We start from the raw sequence: 20,309 nt of genomic DNA on the forward strand, positions 1-20,309 counted from the left end.
AAGCTGTACGAGCAAGTTCTTACCAAGTATAACGGATGTATTTTGGTGGACGATAAAACTTACGTAAAAATGGACTTTTAACAAATCCCGGGCCAAAAATTTTACTTTGCCAAACGTAAGGGGGATGCTCCGGATAAAATCAAATTTGTCTTTGCAGATAAATTCGCTCGCAAGTTGATGATTTGGCAAGGCATCTGCAGTTGCGGAAAGAAAACAAAGCTTTTCATCACTGGAGCGACTATGAATGGACAACTTTACAAGGAGGAGTGTCTCCAGAACATAATTTTGCCGTTCATTCAATCGCACAAAGGTCCCGTAAAGGTCTGGTCTGACTAAGCCAGCTGCCATTACAGCCGCGATGTCATAGAATGGTATAAACAGAGTAATGTCGATTTTATTCAGAAAAGTATCAATCCACCAAATTGTCCAGATTTTCGTCCCATTGAAAAATTTTGGGCAATTATCGAGCGCAAATTGAAGAAATGTGGCAAAACAATCAAAACACCATGTGATTTGGAGAAGTGGTGGCAAAGGATGGTAGATGAGGTTGACAGTACTACTGTGACATGATAAGAGGTATTGCGAGAAAAGTTCGAAAATTTATCCAAAAAACTGACGTATAATTTTTGTCCCTTAAAGCTAAATAAAAATCCTACAAAATGATGCCTTTAGCGTTTTGTACTTGGAGAAATGACCTATTTTGTGCGACCAAATTCTAAATGGAACAGAGTTTACAACGTTTTTAATACTGCACCTATCGAGACTAACCTTTCACCACTGAAACACGTGTACTTTCAAAACAAATAGCTGTTAACACATTCCAACTCCGACCATTAGAGGCGCTGCTAAAAAAATAAATAAAGTGTCCGGATTCTAAGTGGACCAGACTTTATTCATAGATTTCAGCTTTTCTACCACTATAGCAGCAGCCGGATTTAAAAAAATGGTCCATTTGCAAAATAAAAGCATTTTAAGATTGCACTCGTATACCTCCCCGTGGAAAATTTTAAAATCTTCTCCAGTTTCGTACTTCAAGAGCAAATTTTCACTACGTCAATTTGTAGCAAAGGTAAACAAAGTCGAGCAATCATTGTCAATCTATGCTCCTGCTATTACACTGTATACTGTCCAAATATAGGGTCACATCCCATTTTTAAATTTATTTACCAGTCAACTTGCGTTTTGACATAATCAGTATTAAGTAACGGCAGCCCTACTTTTGCTAAATGAAACAGATGAAATTATCCTTAATAAGTAAAAAAAAATCTCCTTAAAATAGATCGGGTTAAACTAACACTACCCACAGATAGGGGAATTTTTCTCCTACCTGACAGTGTTGTTAGTATGCGTGGGCGAGCTACCAGTTACGTCAAATCGACGATCAAATGCATTGTTTACAAAAGCTGATACGTCCCTTTGAAAAAGTGATCGAGAATTGTTCTGAGATTTTCGGTTCACCTCGATGTATTAGCACAATAATCAGAGTGAGAAGTGATTTTGTAGAATTGCAGTGTCGAAAATGTCCAATACTCTAGTACTTAATTACATCGCTGGAACGGAGATGTGTAACCGCGAGCGGATGCCGAAGCTGCCGGAAGAAGTTGGCTTTGAGGATGCCGTCATCTTAACGGTAACAGGCCTTCCATATTAAATTAATTTATCAGGTATTTGTTTAATGCAGTGAAATCGTACATAAGAGTTTGCCAGTGAATTCTAAAATAGCGAGTACAGATAAACGATTCTAAGTAAAATTCGGTACCTATATTGTTGCGTTATATGCGTTCAGGGAAGTCCTGCCGTAGTTCAGGGAAGGTCTGCTGAAGTTCAGGGAACTCCTGCCAAAGTTCAGGGAAGGCCTGCCCAACTTCAAGGAAGGATGGCCTGCTGAAATTCAGGGAAGTCCTGCGGAAGATCAGAGAACTCCTGCCGAAGGTCAGAGATGTTCTGCCGAAGTTTAGGGAAGTACTGCCGAAGTTCAGGGAAGTTTTACCGAACCTCAGGGATTTTTTTCCGAACTTCAGGGAAGTTCTACCAATGTTTAGGAAAGGCCTGCTGAACTTCAGAAAAGTTCTGCGGAAGTTCAAGGAAGTTTTGCAGAAGTTCAGAGAAGTTCTGCCGGTAGGAAGTTTTTCCGAAGTTCAGAGAAGTTCTGCCGAAGTTCAGAGAAGTTCTGCTGAAGTTCAGGGAAGTCCTGCCGTAGTTCAGGGAAGTCCTGCTGAAGTTCAGGGAAGTCCTGCTGAAGTTCAGGAAACTCCTTCCGAAGTTCAGGGAACTCTTTCCGAAGTTCAGAGTAGTTCTACCGAAGTTCAGGGAAGTTTTTCTGAAGTTCATGGAAGTTCTGCCGGTTCAAGGAAGTTTTTCTGAAGTTCAGGAAAGTTCTGCCGAACTTCAAAGAAGTTCTGCCGAAGTTCAAATAAGTTCTGCCGGTTCAAGGAAGTTTTTCCGAAGTTCAGGGAATTCCTGCCAAAGTTCAGGGTGTTTTAGATTATTTTCTGAAGTGATTCAGTACCTTCCGAAGTGATTCCGATCTTTTCTGAAGTTATTCAGTTCTTTCTGAAGTGATTTCAAACTCTTCTTAATTGAACCAGTGCTTTTCAAAGTGATGCAGTACTTGCGAAAATGATAACAAACTTTTTTGGAATAATTCAATACTTTCCAAAGTGATTCCAAAATTTCCAAAGTAATTCAGTACATTCCGAAGTAATTCTGAACATTTCTGAAGTAGCGGCGCCAGTGGTATAGTGGTAAGCGTGATAACCTCTCACTCTAGCAGGCCTGAGTTCAATCCCAGTCGGCGCCGCCGGGATGTTCTGAGGCATAACATCTCTAATCAGGCCTTCCTTCTGAAAGGAAGTAAAGCCGTTGGTCCCCGGTCCATGAGTTGATGGGTCGATATGTTGGATCCAGGTGTGGGAGCTTCCTCCCTGGCGTCTGTTGCATTGGTGCTCAGCATGGAAAACAAGATCGACGGAAAACAAATCAAGGAAGAAAATAAGAACATTTCTGAAGTGTACTTTTCTTAAGTGATTCATTTCTATTCGAAGTGAATCACTACTTGCGGAAGTGATTTCAAACTCTGATGATAATTCTTAAATAATTCCAATCTTTCTGAAGTGGTTCAGTACTTTCCGAGGTGACTCCGAACATTTCTAAAGAGATTCAGTACTTTCGGAAGTAATTCCTAACAAATCGATTCAACACTTTCCGAAGTGATTCAAAACTCTTCTGAAGTGAATCAGTGCTTTTCGAAATGATTTGAATCTTTCCCAAAGTGATTCAGCACTTTATGAAGTTATTCCAAACTATCCAGCAGTGATTCCCCTACTAATAATAAAAAAACATAAACGAATGATAACCCAAATGATTGAGCTATTCCTCAACTGGTTAGGATGATACCCCGAACACGTCGTTAAGCAAATTATCCAAAACATTTTATTAGGGTCAGTACTTTCTGAAGTGATTCCGAACTTTTCTTAAGTAATTCAGTACTTTCCTAGAGTTATTCAATAATACTTCTGAAGTGATTCAGTGCTTTCCGAAGTGATTCAGAACTTTCCAATGTGGGTTTAAACTTTATTGAATTGGGTCTGGCTAATGTGTGTTGCAATACTTTTCTAAGCGATTCCATACTTATGACTGGTAGATTTTTCAAGTGATTCCTAACTTTTCAAATCTGGTTTACTTCTCATTCAAGTGATTCCAAGCTTTTCAGTTTGAATTCTCTTCATTTTCAAATGTTCAAAAGTTATGCATACTAGCACCACGTAGTGATAGAATTCAGAATCAAGCTGTCTACTCTCTGAACGCCCTTGGCATTTTGAACAACTTTACTGATGACTCGAACTTTCTAGATGGTCGGGATCACGTGATAAAACAATTTAAAAATGCTCCTTGATTTGTTTTCCGTGCTGAGCACCAATGCTACCGACGCCAGGGAGGCAGCTCCCACACCTGGATCCTACCCATCGACCCAAAGTAGTCTACAAAGGTTTGAGCCTCGCGGATATAGAGGACTGAATTTAACATTTGATAAAAAAAAAATGCAATTTTGAAGCTTATTTGAAAGATACCTTGAGTTAGTAGTAAGTTTTCTAGCAAATGTTAGGGGCTCGTGAGCATTCCTGACATTGCTGAAAATTATGATAGCATCAGATTGCGGGGTTACTAGTGTAATAGGATGCTTTGTTGATTGTTCATTAACTCTTGATTGCTTGTAATACTTATGAATATTTTAGGTGGACAAAAAGGCGAACTAAGAGGTGGACGCCTGAGCTTTTCAACATTTATATCGCTGTGAAGCAACTGTAAACTCTAGAGGGAATTTATATCTGTAACTGAAACCAGTTCGATTTTGTTTGCCAACCTGGTTAAAATGTCATATTTAATTATCTTAAAGATAAATCGTCCAGCTCAAACCTTTGTAGGGGTAAGAGGTGGGACCATCATCATCATCATCACCACTCATGAACCGGGGACCAGCGGCTTTACTTCCCTTCCAGAGGAAGGCGTGATCACAGATGTTATGCCTCAGAACATCCCGGCGGCGCCGACTGGGATTGAACCCAGGCCTGCCAGAGTTGTTGGATTGGTATTAGAAGACCTTTCAAATAACAAATTATGGTATTCTGGCATCAAAAAAGCATTGATTATTTGTCAGTTATAATAATAAATAAATTAATTACTATAATGCGTCGTAGTAAATATTAACGTAATACTTAATCTAATACAATTTCCGTTTAAATAAACGTAGATAATACCCAAGTAACCAACAAGCCCGTTAATCGCCCTTTTTGGTATATGAGGCTGCTATACGACTGATATAAAGTTCGGAAACCCTATATTTACCTTATATCGCAAAAAGGGCGATTATCGGGTAGTTAACGGGCTTGGTGGTTACTTGGGTAATCTTATTACTAATAACTTACAACTCCAGCAATTATCATTTAATTTTATCGCTGCAGTTTAAGTTTCACACAAACGACATATAATTTTGTGGGAGCTGCCTTCCTGGCGTCGATAGCATTGGTGCTCAGCACGGAAAACAAGATCGACGGAAAACAAATTAAAGAAAAAAAAAAAAATAGGGGAAATGTTTCTAATGTTGGCCTATGGATCTAAGATTGGGCCCATCGCTAAAAATCTGCTATTTATCAATTTTATCTAGATGAACGGTACTGGTGGATATTTTTGGTCGCTATTGAAAATTAAGTCGATTGCTGAATTTATGTATGGGCCCAAATTAGGGACATTTAGGCTGACATTACATACAATTCCCCTATCATACCACATAAAGATATTCCTATGTTATCGTTCAGTAATCGGCTCTTGCCCGGGTAGGCTGTCATGTCAAAGTAAGAATCAGAGTTTGTACAACTGACAAATAGATTTACCATTGACCACTGCGATTCACTATGTCTTAGCTCCATGGCATCAATCCCTGCAATAATACGGCCCAAACTGTTCATCATTCCCACTCCGAGAGCATGTCTATCATGGATGTATCACAGTTCTTGCTGAGATACAATAAATCTACCACATTCTCTTTTCAACGAACAAATTTCCCCTGCTTTGAGCCGCAGGCTCCGGAAAGACAGTCAAAAAATGCAATTACATTCATTACACATCTCCAACGGGGCAACATATCTCTCTCGAGGGACATCGGATGCAATGTACAAACACGTACAAATATGTACCAGTGCATCACCAACGGTTGCATACCACAACGATCGACATAAGATAAATGCGCATTTCCATTCCCATCACCGATAGGCAATGGTTGGAAAATTTATCGTATGTAAGTGATCGCATGGAAATTGATGGACACCTTGGATCCATTTACTAGAGTAACTCATCCAAGAGTTGGGTTTTGGCTTTCATCGTCAAAATGAAAGGGCAGCAATGTTGTGGCATTCTTCGCATCCACATAGCTATGTGAGTCGAAGAATTTCATAAAACTATTTAGTTAAGGACCATACCTTTCTGAGGTTGCCATCAACCAACCTTCCCTGAAGGGGAAATTCTTGCAGACGATGATTTTATGTTACGCAACCATAACGTCCGTGTCTCGTCCGTTGATATTTGATGAGACGTGCTGTGGTTCGTAACGAGTTGCCATCACAACGCCCTTCGATTGCAGCAGCAGCAGCAGCAGCAGCGCAATTCTGCTGTATGGGCTGTCGGCTGTCATCTCTATACTTCAACCATTGCGAGAAGTCCGGAATTGGCGTAGTGACAACGGAACGATTTAATTTATATGTAAATTTCATCAATTGAGGTAACTCGAACACTGCGCACTGAGATTCGCCCCCACCTCGGGTTTGGCCTCTCTCAGATAATCATCTCAGCCGATGACGACCATCAACGGTAGACGATAGACGGGCACGGCAGGGCTGAGCCAGCTCGCGAGGGGTTGTTGTACTGAGGTAGGAAATTGCTAGGGAAAGCATAAAGTCGCATAGATTGCGATCACAGATCCCACAGCCACGTGGGGGATGGTAGGAGAATTTGAAAATGACATTATGCCGAGTTCAGGAAGGAGTGGTGTTTTTGCTAGAGCTAAAAAAAAAGAAGCCCGCAGTCGCATACTCCTGTGCGCCATTATGAGAAGCGAAACAAAATTGAAGGGCCATAATGGGACCTCTCATTTATGAAGTTCCCACTTCCGGGTCACGGAAGTGGAGCTTTAGGAAAAGAGGGCTCACGGGAGAGTTTAGCGAAGCTAGTTTCGGTATAATTGGTCATTGGATTATTCCCAAGGCGATGTTCATAAATCATGATAATTACACTTGATTGAGTGATTTGCCTAACAGCACTAAGTAGTGTGATTTTTTGCTTGGATTCGTTTTGTGCTTGGGGACTGTTCAAGAAAATAGAAGCTATACAAATATTGGCTTTTAAATTGTAAAAATGAAATGAATAAGTTCATGCAAACCAAAAAACCAAAAAACACATGAACACAGTAGATACAATTCAAATCAAATATGAAGTCTAGAGATTCTGTAGTAAATTATTGATGGTCTGGAATGAAAATATAAGGAGACTCTAGGGCAACCTCTGCACAGTGCGCCATGAATTAATCGAGCGCTGTGGGATTACATCCATTGGAGTTGACACACTACCTAGGATCGACATGTAAACGCATTAAGCGCATTAAGAGCTGCTTGGCTGGCCAAGAATATACGGATCTTAGCAAACCTATATTTCCTTATTAGGCAAATATTCACACATTCAATGATTGCTTAAATTTCTGCTTGAAATACTGTGGGACTATGTCCCATTGGTACAACTTTACTAACTCCAGGGCCATACTCAAATGCTATCTATTAAAATGATCTAAAAAGTATCTAGACCATACTCATAGGCCTTCTGATGTTGACCCATAAGTTGATTCATCAAATCTCTGTACTTGACTTGGCAGTGATGCCAGATTAGTTTGAGGTAAATTCCATGGATTAAAAGTCCTCATTTATGAATTATTCAAAGGTCCCAAAAATGGTTGGAAGGATTGAATCATATTCATCTTACTTCTCCCCCCAAAATAACCAAAACTTACCATACAATCATCCCACCGAGCAGCGAACAGGCGAAAGAGCCAAATAGAAAGAGCAATAATTGCCACACAAATTAAGTCAAATTACCATTAATTAGCTGCTACCCGTCACGTAGCCGAGTTTCCTAAATTATGATCAAACTCTGCTCCAGCTAACCAACCACGCCAACACCGAAGCAACGAGGCCAAAAGTTTGATTGTGAAAAACTGAACGAAATAAACAACTCCCAATATAGAAGAAAGTAGGAAAAATGGGCACCTATTCCGATAATCGCCCACCATTATTGGACGACGGGCTGAACGGGGAATCGTTTAAGCTCACAAAGCTCCTTTTTTTCGGTGCTAGGAAAATACGAACGTTCCGGAAGACAAACCACCCAAAAGCTTCCAACCCAGCCGCAGAACCAATCAATGTTGCAGATGACCTAGTTTTGCTCCCGCAACGATTCTACCTGTGCCTGTGGTGCATGTTTATGAATTTCAAATGTAGTAAAGTTGGATAATGCATGCGGGGTCAGTTGTTTGCCATGAACGCCGAAGCAGTGAAACTTGCGGTTTCAGGTGAAGACAATTGTGCAAAAACGGGTCGCTCTGCTCGAATGCATCTGAATTGTTTTGTGGTCATCACTTTCGAAATGCTTCGGTCTTATCAGGCATTATTGTTTTCCAAATTGTTGACCACCCTAACAGCAGGTCGAGTTCATATTTCGCTATCATTCTTGGTATCTCTTTCAGAAAACCCGTTCACTGGACACGGCTGATAAGACAACGGCTCCGGCCACCGGTGTTCGCCCGTTTCGGCCTATCCTGTCGCTGGACAATGCAAAACCATTATCGAAACCATTCGAATCAACTGGGACGCCCACATCGGCCCCGGCCTCGTCGTTCATTACCTGTGGCGGCAGCAGTAGCAACAACAACAACGGTAGCAGTCACAACAGCAGTACCGAATCTAATTCCACCAGCACAACCGGAGGTCCCAGTTCGGGCAGTAGTGGCGGCAGCAACGACAATGGTCCGGCCGAGCAGCTAGTGCGGGGTGGATCTACCGGCAGTGGATCTAGTCCACCGGGGACGGCCGGAGAGGGTAGCGGAGCTGGTCAAATTACTAGCAAATTGAACTCCGGTCAACAGCAGCAGCAGACTTCGCCAACGCAGAGCGAAAAGAGCAGTACCGGCAGCAAAGAGCAGTCTGGTGGTGACAACTCGGGTGGCGATAACCTGTTCAAAAATGGCGTTACAGATCTGGGTGAGTATGGTTTGGAACGGTGTTGATTGCTTCAGTTGGTGATTGCAGGACTAGAAAATGAAGGTGGTGAATTGGAATTGATCGATGCAGAACAAATGGATCAGAAATAACTAAATGTTCCATTATTTGGTCTTGTGCTGCGCATTTGGAGTCAGATCTGGGCTTAATCATTCCCTTCTGGCTCGAGGAAACAACCAAATGTTACAGTTCAGGATATTATGGCTTTAGAAGAATATTAGCCTTAGATTGAAGGTTGATTAACCTTCTGTTTAGTTTGTATTTTGTGTGAGTGTGTGGGTTTTTATTCAATGTTTGTTTTTGTAATAATTGTATAATAACACTGCTGATATCAAGTTGTATAGGAACAAGTTCATGTTTTAGGAAACATGAAATATTTGCTTCGTAAATTTTCAAATCTCCTTCACCCTTTACCCATCCATAAATTTGTAAATAATTCGGTATCATTTTTTTAACTTTAAGATATTAACTTGGCTCTGTTAAGATTATATTCGCTTGAGCCTGTACAAATAAAGCAATAAACAAACAAAAACTTGACCAATTGAAAATTGACCAATTGAAAATTTACCAATTGAAAATTTACCAAATGAAATTTTACCAATTCAAAACTTACCATCTGAAAAATGACCAATTGAAAATTGAACAATTGAAAATTGACCAATTGAAAATGGATCAATTGAAAATGGACCAATTAAAAATTGACCAACTTAAAAAAGACCAATTGAAAATTGACCAACGGAATATTGACCAACTAAAAATTTACCAATTCAAAACTAACCAATTGAAAACTGACCAATTTAAAATTTTCCAATTTAAAATTTACTTATTGAAATTTGAGCGATTTTAAATTGACCAATTGAAAATTGACCAATTGAAAATTGACCAATTGAAAATTGACCAATTGAAAATTGACCATTTGAAAATTTCCCAATTCAAAATTGACTAATTTAAATATGACCGGTTTTAAAATGATAAATTGAAAATTGACGCATTGAATATTGACCAATAAAAAATTAACCAACTAAACTTGACCAATTGAAAATTAACCAATTAAAAATTTACTAATTAAAATACGACCAATTGAAAAATATACCAATTGAAAATTGACCAGTTGAAAATTGACCAATTGAAAATTGACCAATTCGAAACTGACCAATTGAAAATTGCCGAATTTAAAATTGACCAATTTAAAATTGACCAATTGAAAACTGACTAATTGAAAATTTACCTTTTAAACATTGACCTATTTAACCTTGATCAATTGAAATTTGACCAATTAAAATTCGACAAATTTTAAAATGACCAATTTAAAATTGATCAATTGAAATTTGGCCAATTGAAATTTGACCAATTTAAAATTGACCAATTGAAATTTGTCCAATTGAAATTTGACCAATTTAAAATTGACCAATTAAAAAATTATTAATTGAAAATTGACCATTTGAAAATTGAATTATTGAAAATTTACCATTTGAAAATTTACCCATTATTTAAAATTAAAATTTAAAATTATTAATTGAAAATTGACCCATTGAAAATTGATCAATTCAAAATCGACCAATTGAAAATTGACCAATTGAAAATTGACCAATTGAAAATTGACCAATTGAAAATTGACCAATTGAAAATTGACCAATTGAAAACTTACCAATTGAAAATTGACCAATTGAAAATTGACCAATTGAAAATTGACCAATTGAAAATTGACCAATTGAAAATTGACCAATTGAAAATTGACCAATTGAAAATTGACCAATTGAAAATTGACCAATTGAAAATTGACCAATTGAAAATTGACCAATTGAAAATTGACCAATTAAAAATTGACCAATTGAAAATTGACCAATTGAAAATTGACCAATTGAAAATTGACCAATTGAAAACTGCCCAATTGAAAATTGATCGATTGAAAATTGACCAATTGAAAATTGACCAATTGAAAATTGACCAAATAAAAATTGACCAATTGAAAATTGACCAACTGAAAATTGACCAATTGAAAATTGACCAATTGAAAACTGACCAATTGAAAATTGACTAATTGAAATTTGACAAATTGAAATTTGACAAATTGAAAACTGACCAATTGAAAATTGGCCAATTGAAAATTGACCAATTGAAAATTGACCAATTTAAAATTATCAAATTGAAAATTGACCAATTGAAAATAGACCAATTGAAAATTTAACCTTGTGAAAATTGACCAATTGAAAACTGACCAATTGAAAATTGATCAATTGAAAATTTACCGTCTTGTCAGCAGTTGTGAGATCAAAATTAACAGCTAACTTTGAGTCATTTAAAAAATAATCCACGTGCAAAAATCTACCGATTAAAAAAATTACGGATGCAAAAAAATTACCGATTAAAAAAAGTGACCATTTTCAAGCAGCTTGAAAGACATTCGACAGTATAAATCAACCTAAATCTGATGCTAAAACTAACCTTCGAACCCTTCCTCACCAGAATCTCCCCAAACCACCAAAATCCGGCTGGAAAACGAACGCCTGACGGCGGAGATAACCCGGCTGAAAAAGCTCCTGGAGAACTCACCGGAAGGAGCGGTAGGAGGAATTGATTTGCTATCCGACAGCAACAGCTTCGACGCACACTCGACCGACGACAGCAGCAGCCGGGTGGAGAAGCTCGAAAATGAGCTTCGGATATCCAAGGAGTTGATTCAAAGTAAGTGTGCATTCACCCGCTGCGGTAATAAGCCTATGCGAGCTAACGAACCGTATTCTATCTAGGCCTCAAATTGGAACGCAAGAAGCTCCGCTCGGACAAGAGTGACCTGCTGATCCAGGTTAAGCAGCTGTGCTCCTCGCTACAGGACAAGGAGCAAGAGCTGCGGAACTTCATCCGTAACTTCGAGCAACGAATACGGGAAACGGAAAACAACAGCGCCAAGCAGAACACCGAGCGGGAACGGGAGCGGTGGTCTCTGCTAAAGCATGCACGGGATGAATCGGAGCGTTCGATAGCGCTGGCTGCGCAGCTCAACGCCAGGGACATCCAGCTGCAGCGAACCCAGGAACAGCTGCAGGAAGCCCGACGGCAACTGTCCGGGTGCATGTCCGATCAGGAGAGCCTTGTTTCGGCAGCTCCACTGACGCCGCCGTCCGGGCTGATGAGCCACACCCAAACGACTGCCGGCGGGTATTCCAACATTAGTGGAACTCCCGGCGACCGAGGTTCGTGCAGTGCCGATTCCGGCGTCAGAGGTAAGTTTTTAAGACCGCTGACCTGTAGTAAAAGGGGTAGCTAATAGGTCGTTGTGTTCACTCATCAGAGCTCATTGCAGGAAGCAGCGATCGGGAGAGTGCCGCCGGTGATCTGAATCTCAGTGATGGACCCTGTGAGAATGGGCCTTGCATACAGGTCGATTCGGATAGTGTGTCGTTAGTGTCTAGTCATCATAATATGTATCAATGTGAGTGTTGTTGGAATAAGTATGATTGAACGAATCTCTGAAGTCTTTGTTTTGGTCCATAGATGGAACACCAAAGGAACGTAGTCCTACTCTATCGCCGCTGAATGCGGGAGCCTACTCACGGTCTGTCGATAATACTGCAGTATCAAAGTAAGTCTATCGGTTGGTATAGATCTGGATTGTGTGAACTATAAGAATTGTCAATCTTCACAGCTCTTTCCGTTCTGTGGACCAGCTGGGTTCCCCGGTCGAGAACGAGAATCAAACCTTTTCGAGAAGACTGCAACAACAACAGCAACAGCAGCAGCAGCAGCAAGTGCAATCTCAATCATCAAAGACTGGCGGTGCCACCTCTGCTGGGGGTGGAATGAGTCTCACCGGCCGTAGTGGTCGGGGTGGCACTTGGGGTAGTATATCGCGAGTGTTCGCCCGAAACAGGAATCGCAACAAGAGCAATCCGGTAGCCGAAGCCGAAGCCACCGACTTCCAGTGGAGTCCACTGACGGAGGAGGGCTACGCGGAGAAGCTGCGACTGCTGAGGGAAGCTTCCTCGATGCCAATGGAGCGCTGGAGAGCTTCGCAGGTCCTAGCGTGGTTAGAGGTGGCTTTGGGGATGCCCCAGTACAGTACACGATGTGCGGAGAATGTCAAGAGTGGTAAGGTTCTGCTGGAGCTGAGCGATGCTGAACTGGAGAGTGGACTCGGGACCAGTCATCCGATGCATCGGAAGAAACTGCGACTGGCGATCGAGGAACAGCGCCGTCCGGAACTGGTGCGGTATCCGACCATTGGGCAGCTGGGTCATACGTGAGTATTTGGGTGCATGGTGGGAGGGGGGGGGGGTGGCTATAATTGGTCTGATGGATTAATTTCAACTCTTAGGTGGGTTGCTTCCGAGTGGCTTCCGGATATTGGTCTTCCACAGTATGCTGAATCGTTCATGCACTCCTTGGTGGACGCCCGGATGTTGGATACGTTATCCAAGAAGGAACTGGAGAAATATCTAGGCGTCACCAGGAAGTTCCACCAAGCCAGTATTGTTCACGGTAAGATGGGAACTTTTGTCGAACTGGTGTGTTTTGAAAACGGAATCTACTTTCAGGAATCCACGTCCTACGAATCATGAAGTACGACCGCCAAGCCCTGGCAATGAGACGCCTGCAGTCCGAAAACGTAGACACCGATCCGATAGTGTGGACCAATCAGCGATTCATCCGCTGGGCGCGTTCGATAGACCTCGGAGAATATGCTGACAACTTGAAAGGTATTCCTTATTGTCGTCGGCTTGCTTCATCTGCTTATACGAATCGATTCTCCAAAACAGACAGCGGAGTCCATGGTGGTCTGGTAGTGCTCGAGCCATCCTTCTCCGGAGACACGATGGCCACGGCTCTCGGAATTCCACCTTCCAAGAACATCATCCGACGTCATCTGGCAACGGAGTTCGAGACTCTCATCCTCCCAGCAAGGTAAGTTCTCCGGAATATAACCAAATGACCACAACCACACATGAAACCTCACGCCGAGACAGACCACCCCCTTTCTAATTCACCCGTGTTCGTAAATTTCTTTCTATTTCCGCGTATCACAATTTATCACTGTCTGTCGTTGGAACACAATTACCAATCCGAAAAAAAAAAACAAAATCGTTATTTCACCAAAACTCAACTCAAATCACCGCCCGTTCCAAATTATTCCGTCACAAACCACCACCCACAGGTACGTGATATTCTGCCAGATGGACGAATATCCGATGGACAGTTCCCGAGCATCTTCCACCATGCACAAGAGTTCGATTAGATAAGCTTTCTAGATCAAGAAGAAAATATCAAAGTAGGAAATCAGCTAGACCCCACCATATCGTACACATCACCTCTGAATTTGAAAGCAAAGAAGATAGCAAAACACAAATCAGCAGATAATTACATAACCAAAGCGCCAGACAGAAAAGCGCTTAAAGCTCTGAATCATACATAAAATCAATAGTCACGATATTTGCCCCACCACCGTCATTAATTCTAGCGCATATTTTTTTTGTCCCGCCTCAAGCAAGGAAGCTGTACCTATGAAATTGAGAAAAAAAATCACATCGGCTTATCCCCATTCCTGTCCAGACCCCCCCATTGTTTGATTCATGCCATGAATTTCAGCTATGAAAAAAAAAACAACTCGGCATTCAACACAACAAACAAAACGCAATGATGTCTGATACTCTGCAATTTTCCGGATATAATTGAAATAATTAAATGGCAAAGCTGATAAACCGTTTAACGAGGGTCGGTCGCTCTCATTCTCTCGATTTTGCCTATTTTAGGGTGGTTCGAAATTTTTTTTTTTAGCTAATGCCAATTAGCTACTTACGATTTGTTATGCGGTTCAGCTTCATTCGGATGAGATCAAAGCGTACCATTTTTCGACAGTTCAGGCAGGATGCGACACCGCCGCATCATTCAATTCGTTTTCCTATCCACACGTTCATAACAGTTCAACACAGTTGAAAAGATCGTTACCGGCCAAAATGACCGAACATTGGATGTGATGATTTTCATTTCAACTGAATTGCAATTGCTCCCTTCAGAAAACTTACCTATGTTTGATTAAAACTACAAACTACATAGATATTTGAACACCACCAATATTCGCACAATGTATTACGAGAGGACTAAAATCTCAAAATCGACGAAGCTTACCTCACCCGGCTCCCACTCCTCCCACTTGCCACCATATCATTGAAGGCTGCCAATAATGCTGCCTGCCACCCACGGGGGACCAATTCAGCCGCATCGTGACAGAAACACATTTCGAATCAACTCAATTAAAAGCCAATCGAACAAACGTAATTAATTAATTTAGTCGAAACAGGAATAGGTCTATCTGTACATGTGTATGCATATATACATGAATGTACGTTCATTTTATAGAACCAGTATCCGAGCGAGATTTTGCAGCGGTGGGATGGTGGATAAATCTACTATTATTGTAGATCCTAGCAAAAAAACGGCTCCGCTTAAAAAAAAAACAGCCGGCATTAAAAATTTAAAACAAACCGATCGCAATAAATGGGATAAATCCGTACGAGCATAGCGGAAAAAAACGACCCCGACAAAGTAGTAGCAACGTAACGAAAAAAAACTTCGATCTCATTAAATTTAAAAGCACTTTAAGAATCTCGCTACCATCCGCGCCAACTCGCTGAATGAAAGAAGGCGATAGTGAAAATTGGATGGTGCCCGGAGCTAAGCCATGCCCAGCCCGGAAAAAAGGAACCCAAATTAATTGAAAGAAACTTGATAAATCAGCTTGCGGTGTGGAGCGAGGCAAGAGCCTCCGGAGATTTAAATTAAAATTAGAATTTACGGCGATAATTGAAAAGTTTGCCCATGGCATTGGGGAAGAAACGTTGTAGGAAACTCGCCGTGGTAAGACTTCGCACAGTTGTTGCCTTTCGGTTCGGAAGGATATTGAGAACTTTGTTATTAGCTGATGTCGAAAAACAGCTTTTGAAACAGTGATGTAAAGTGGCGAGAATAAAATGCTGGGACTGCAAATTTGACAGAATCGCTATGAGAAAGTGCGAACAATTTGCTTACAAATCAGCGTCCAACCGTAGACCATGGAAACAAAATCGCCGAGCTCAGTGGATAACAGATTTCTGAACAAGTGAAAATTCATCCAAGCAAGTGCAAAAGGATGCGAAACTGACAACGGTAGAACGAAACAGACGAGAAACTGAAGGAATACGAAAAACGTTATCTGCTGAGTGAAAACTCACTTGAACGGTTGCGATCTAGAATATGCAATTAAATCAAATTACATTCACAATATGGTCCACTCTTTCGTTTTCTTGGAGACACGTCTTTCTATTATCATGTTCAAATAAGATTTGTCAACATGCCAATCTTTGTTTCCTTAATGTAATAAATGAATTAAAATTGTAACAATTTCTATTCACACACCCCTGTGTTACAATCAAACTCTCACTGAATAGGGGCTATCAACCCTGCACTTTGTGCCGAAACACAGCATGGCACAGTGTTTAGCACGTTAGGGCACACGCTGACAAGTAGAACACAAGAAATATATTATAAAATGGCATCACTGTCGAGCGTTGACGGTTTTCCAATCGTTGCTAAGGATGAAAACTTTGTTTACTCCATTGCAAAGCCCAATAATTTCGAGAATCGTGACATGCCACATTTAAAAATAAAAACTGTAAGTATTTTCTGCATCATTACCTCATGCAATCTAACAAAACTCAGTCCATCTAAAGCAAAAACCACCTGCAAATTGTGGTTTTGTCCCGAACAGCTTCTATTCCAAGCTCTTCTCAACCATCTGTAGGGATGAAACTCCTCTGAACGGTTGCTAAGTTGTGCCGACAGCAGAATAACATTTTGAAGGAGTCAATTTTTAACGGTTGTCGAGCAGACTTCCGGAAAGAGTATCTGTAAATAGATTTGATTCGAAACAGCCTTTGAATATAAGGCTTTTCATTACAGTGGATTTCTTTGCATTTACATTTGGAACGAAGGATAAGATATGGTACTACGAGAGTTGAGCTACATTTACAAGATTGTTACTGATAAATTTACACCGGCCTAACGCCCTTCAACCTAACGTACTCCAGCTTACTGATCCAGTGCCGAATTAACAATAAAGTCCAATAGCTTACCATATGGCTTTTTGGCCAGGTTCGGAATATCGATTTTACCGGGGATCTTATCTTATTCTTGATTTCTACACGTCTGTGATTTCTATATGGGGGTACACTTTGTGAAAACCGAAAATGGAACATGTAACAAAATTATGAAAGATTTTGAACGTTAATAACTCAGGTGCCCATGGGCCAATTTCAATAATTTTATCACCAAGTCATCAGAAATATTTCTAAGCATCAAAACTCCGACTGATGATTTTGAACAAGAACTATTGAAATAGTGGTAATGTCAAGCATTGTCCAATGTACAAATAAAAAGTGATAATTTTATCACTGTTTTCATGAAATAAACGTTCTTCACAAACCCAGCCACCATAGTCGAGTATCACTTGGTTGCACATCATTCTGTTTTAACCTGAAAAGATATAAAACAGCGCTGCTGTCTAGCCTTAACTCATTTTCGCTTCAGACGGCGTAGTGAGCAGGCCGCAGATGCAGCAATAGCAATAGGAAGGAGGTGACAGATTAGGTAGTCCACTCTTCTACTTAAGAGGTAACAATGACTGGTCGCGGCAAAGGAGGAACAGGTCTTGGTAAAGAAGGCACCAAACGTCATCGCAAGGTTCTTCGTGATAACTGCCATCCTGGCTCGCCGTGACGGTGTCAAACGTATCTCCGGTTTGATCTACGAGAAACCACGAGATGTGCTGAAGGTGTTCCTGGGAAATGTGATCCGTGATGCTTTCACCTACTCTGAACACGCCAAGCGTAAGCGGCCATGGATGTCGTCTACGCTTTGCAGCGACAGACGCACTCTGTGCGGTTTCGAACCAACTTTGGCAACAGAACGGCCCTTTTCAAGGCCAACAAGCTTATTACAGTAAATAGTTGGACTACAATTTATCTGTGCCTGTTTGTCCATATTGAAAACCACACGCCCCCAACGACCACACAAAATGCTCTCCAGAGTTGTAATCCTGTAACCAACCATGGAAGCAGGAGTGCAATTGATTTTGATCGATTCTCTTCATCAACATTCTCTTTCAAAAAAATTACTACAAATTTGGTACGCCTACAATTCAAAAACGGAAAGAGTTAAGATCGATCAGTTAAACGAACTAAATGCCCTTCACATTTGTTCCGTCCACTAGCGGTCCTACGTCAAGCTTCCGTTCGTGGCCCTAGACACAGACCCTTCTACTTTTTCCTTAGATATTCTTGCTTATCATTCAGGCCTATTCTGCGAATCGTGTGTCTCTCTGTCACTAGTCAAACGTATGATTCTCATTTGCACGGAGAATCACCTCACACGACGTGACTTTTGTTCCCTCACTAGGTCAACTTGTTCATCGCAGACGCCCCGGTGCGCTGGGTGGCCTACCGATCGGTCAACTAGTAAGGCCGCGCTGAAATGGAATGTTTGACTCGCTTCAGAGTGAGTTTCGGTCCGCTCAGCGGTTCCCGCATGACAACCCTAAACCAATTTGATGTTTGGCAAGAGTCCCGCAAGCGCCTATGGATGTGCAGATTAACCAACTACAACCACAGGGTGCTGCCTATAGTTGAACTGCAGATGCGAAGCATATCTGAATAACGGAGATTACGAGTTATCTTCTTGCAGGGATGACTCAGAGTTCGCACTAGGCACTCGACGCGTTGATTAGATGACCGGCGATTATCTTTTTTTCGTCCGTCCGAGTTCTTTGTTTGCTGTAGTTGTAGAGAATTTCAAAGGATGCTGGTGGACTTTTCTTCCCCCACCAATCGAGGTTATGATTTCGTTTCTGCACACCTGCAGGGAATCAGCATTTCAAATTGGCATCAAGTCAGAATCTTGTTGAACGGTCGAGTTGGCTTGAATAGCGTATAGGTTTGATAACGTTTCTCTTTCACCTCCCACTCCGAAAATGACAATTTAAACACACTCACAATTGTTGTTTTACCTCGGAACTGGTTCTTCCTTCCAGGATTGGTTTCTTGGTTGGGTTTTAGATTAGGTTGGGCGCAGAAATTTCTTCCTTATGCGATGAGTAATGGGATCCAATTCAGCACACAACACAATTACAGTTTGTTTTTGTTCCATTAATAGTCTGTACATTTAAACACTTTATTTAAAATCACTACACTAAACATCGAACATTTATTACAACTAACTACATCTATTACAAAATTAAAACCGTCTGCTTATCGAGCTGGCCCTTTTTTATCTAATTAAAAATGAAACCTAATTCTATGCCTTCTCGGTTCTTGACCTATCACAAAAGTGCATATGCAATTAATTTTACATGGTCTTCTCTTAGCCTGTTGTAGTGGTGGAATCGTGTTTACACTTCAATCCTCCAGACGGTGACAGTACAACACGTTCCACAGTCCCATGCAGCATTCGGTTGTGGAATTTGATGTTGAACGCACAGTTGTGATTATTTTTTTGTATTGCTCCTCAACATTCTACCCCCTCCTGAAATTCCGAATTTCTGAACTGAAAAGAAAAAAAACTACCTCTTCGAACACATGATAGCATGATGATCAACTCTGTATGCCAGTTTCAGCTAGCTGACGCGATGCTGGCAAAGGGCAAATCTTTTCAACAGGCCTCTTCAGGAATCCAATGGTGGTCTTCAACGTTACGACTCTACGCCGTCTGTTCCTGGATGGATATCATGAATACGGGCCATTTTCCAACATAGTGGTGGTGTATTTTCTTCTTTGATGATCACCAGTTTCCTATTTCTATGGATATCGGTACAAGAGGTTTCCAACGTTTGAGCTAAATACTCCATTCTCCAACGTTTCCAAAACAGTTGCAGTTTCTGTTGAATTAGCTGCCAGTAATGTAACCTGTTCATGGGAATATCGGTGAAGTCCAGATCTGGTAATTGTTGCAACGGTGCTCCGGTAAGGAAATGTCCGGGAGTTAAGGGTTCTAAATCATTCCGATCATCTGACATGGGTGTTAGCGGTCTCGAGTTCAGGCATGATTCGACCTGCACTAGTAACGTGTTAAGATCCTCGAATGACACAACGGTTTCGCCTAAAATCTTCAGCAAATGAATCTTTGCAGATCTGACGGCCGCTTCCCAGAGGCCACCGAAATGTGGCGCACTAGGTGGATTGAAATGCCAGGTTATCCCTTCCAAGTTACATGCCTTCACTATTTCGTTCTTATGATCCTTGCTCTTGAGAAGTTCGAACAAATGTTGAAGTTGGTTACGGGCTCCTACGAAGTTGGTCCCGTTATCGGAATAGACGTCAGTACAACGTCCTCTTCTGGCAATAAACCTTCTAAATGCCTGCAGAAATTGATCCGTCGAAAGGTCAGTTACAAGTTCGAGATGAACTGCCTTTGTACACATGCAGACGAACAGTGCAACGTACGCCTTCACTGCTGTCCTACGAGGACCAA

At 41.1% G+C, this 20,309-nt stretch overlaps 1 protein-coding gene across 5 annotated transcripts in view; it reads left to right on the top strand.

Annotated features, from left to right (window-relative positions):
* The window catches only part of Liprin-gamma, a 354,000-nt gene that overhangs the window by 186,120 nt on the left and 147,571 nt on the right, over positions 1 to 20,309 (top strand). For 2 of the 5 annotated variants that reach the window (XM_065236150.1, XM_065236152.1), the window contains exons 4-12: positions 8,285 to 8,798; positions 11,283 to 11,501; positions 11,567 to 12,040; positions 12,109 to 12,249; positions 12,312 to 12,399; positions 12,463 to 13,056; positions 13,132 to 13,295; positions 13,352 to 13,513; positions 13,574 to 13,718. In XM_065236150.1, coding sequence (XP_065092222.1) covers positions 8,285 to 8,798; positions 11,283 to 11,501; positions 11,567 to 12,040; positions 12,109 to 12,249; positions 12,312 to 12,399; positions 12,463 to 13,056; positions 13,132 to 13,295; positions 13,352 to 13,513; positions 13,574 to 13,718 — 2,501 coding nt within the window. Of the gene's footprint in view, positions 1 to 8,284; positions 8,799 to 11,282; positions 11,502 to 11,566; positions 12,041 to 12,108; positions 12,250 to 12,311; positions 12,400 to 12,462; positions 13,057 to 13,131; positions 13,296 to 13,351; positions 13,514 to 13,573; positions 13,719 to 13,968; positions 14,365 to 20,309 lie in introns of those variants that run through there. The other 3 variants (XM_065236153.1, XM_065236154.1, XM_065236151.1) reach the window with 3 other exon arrangements.

This window comes from Ochlerotatus camptorhynchus, unplaced genomic scaffold, assembly GCF_037179485.1.
Source record: "Ochlerotatus camptorhynchus isolate MF236.1 unplaced genomic scaffold, CSIRO-AGI_Acam_v1.1 ptg000530l, whole genome shotgun sequence".
NCBI lineage: Eukaryota > Metazoa > Arthropoda > Insecta > Diptera > Culicidae > Ochlerotatus > Ochlerotatus camptorhynchus.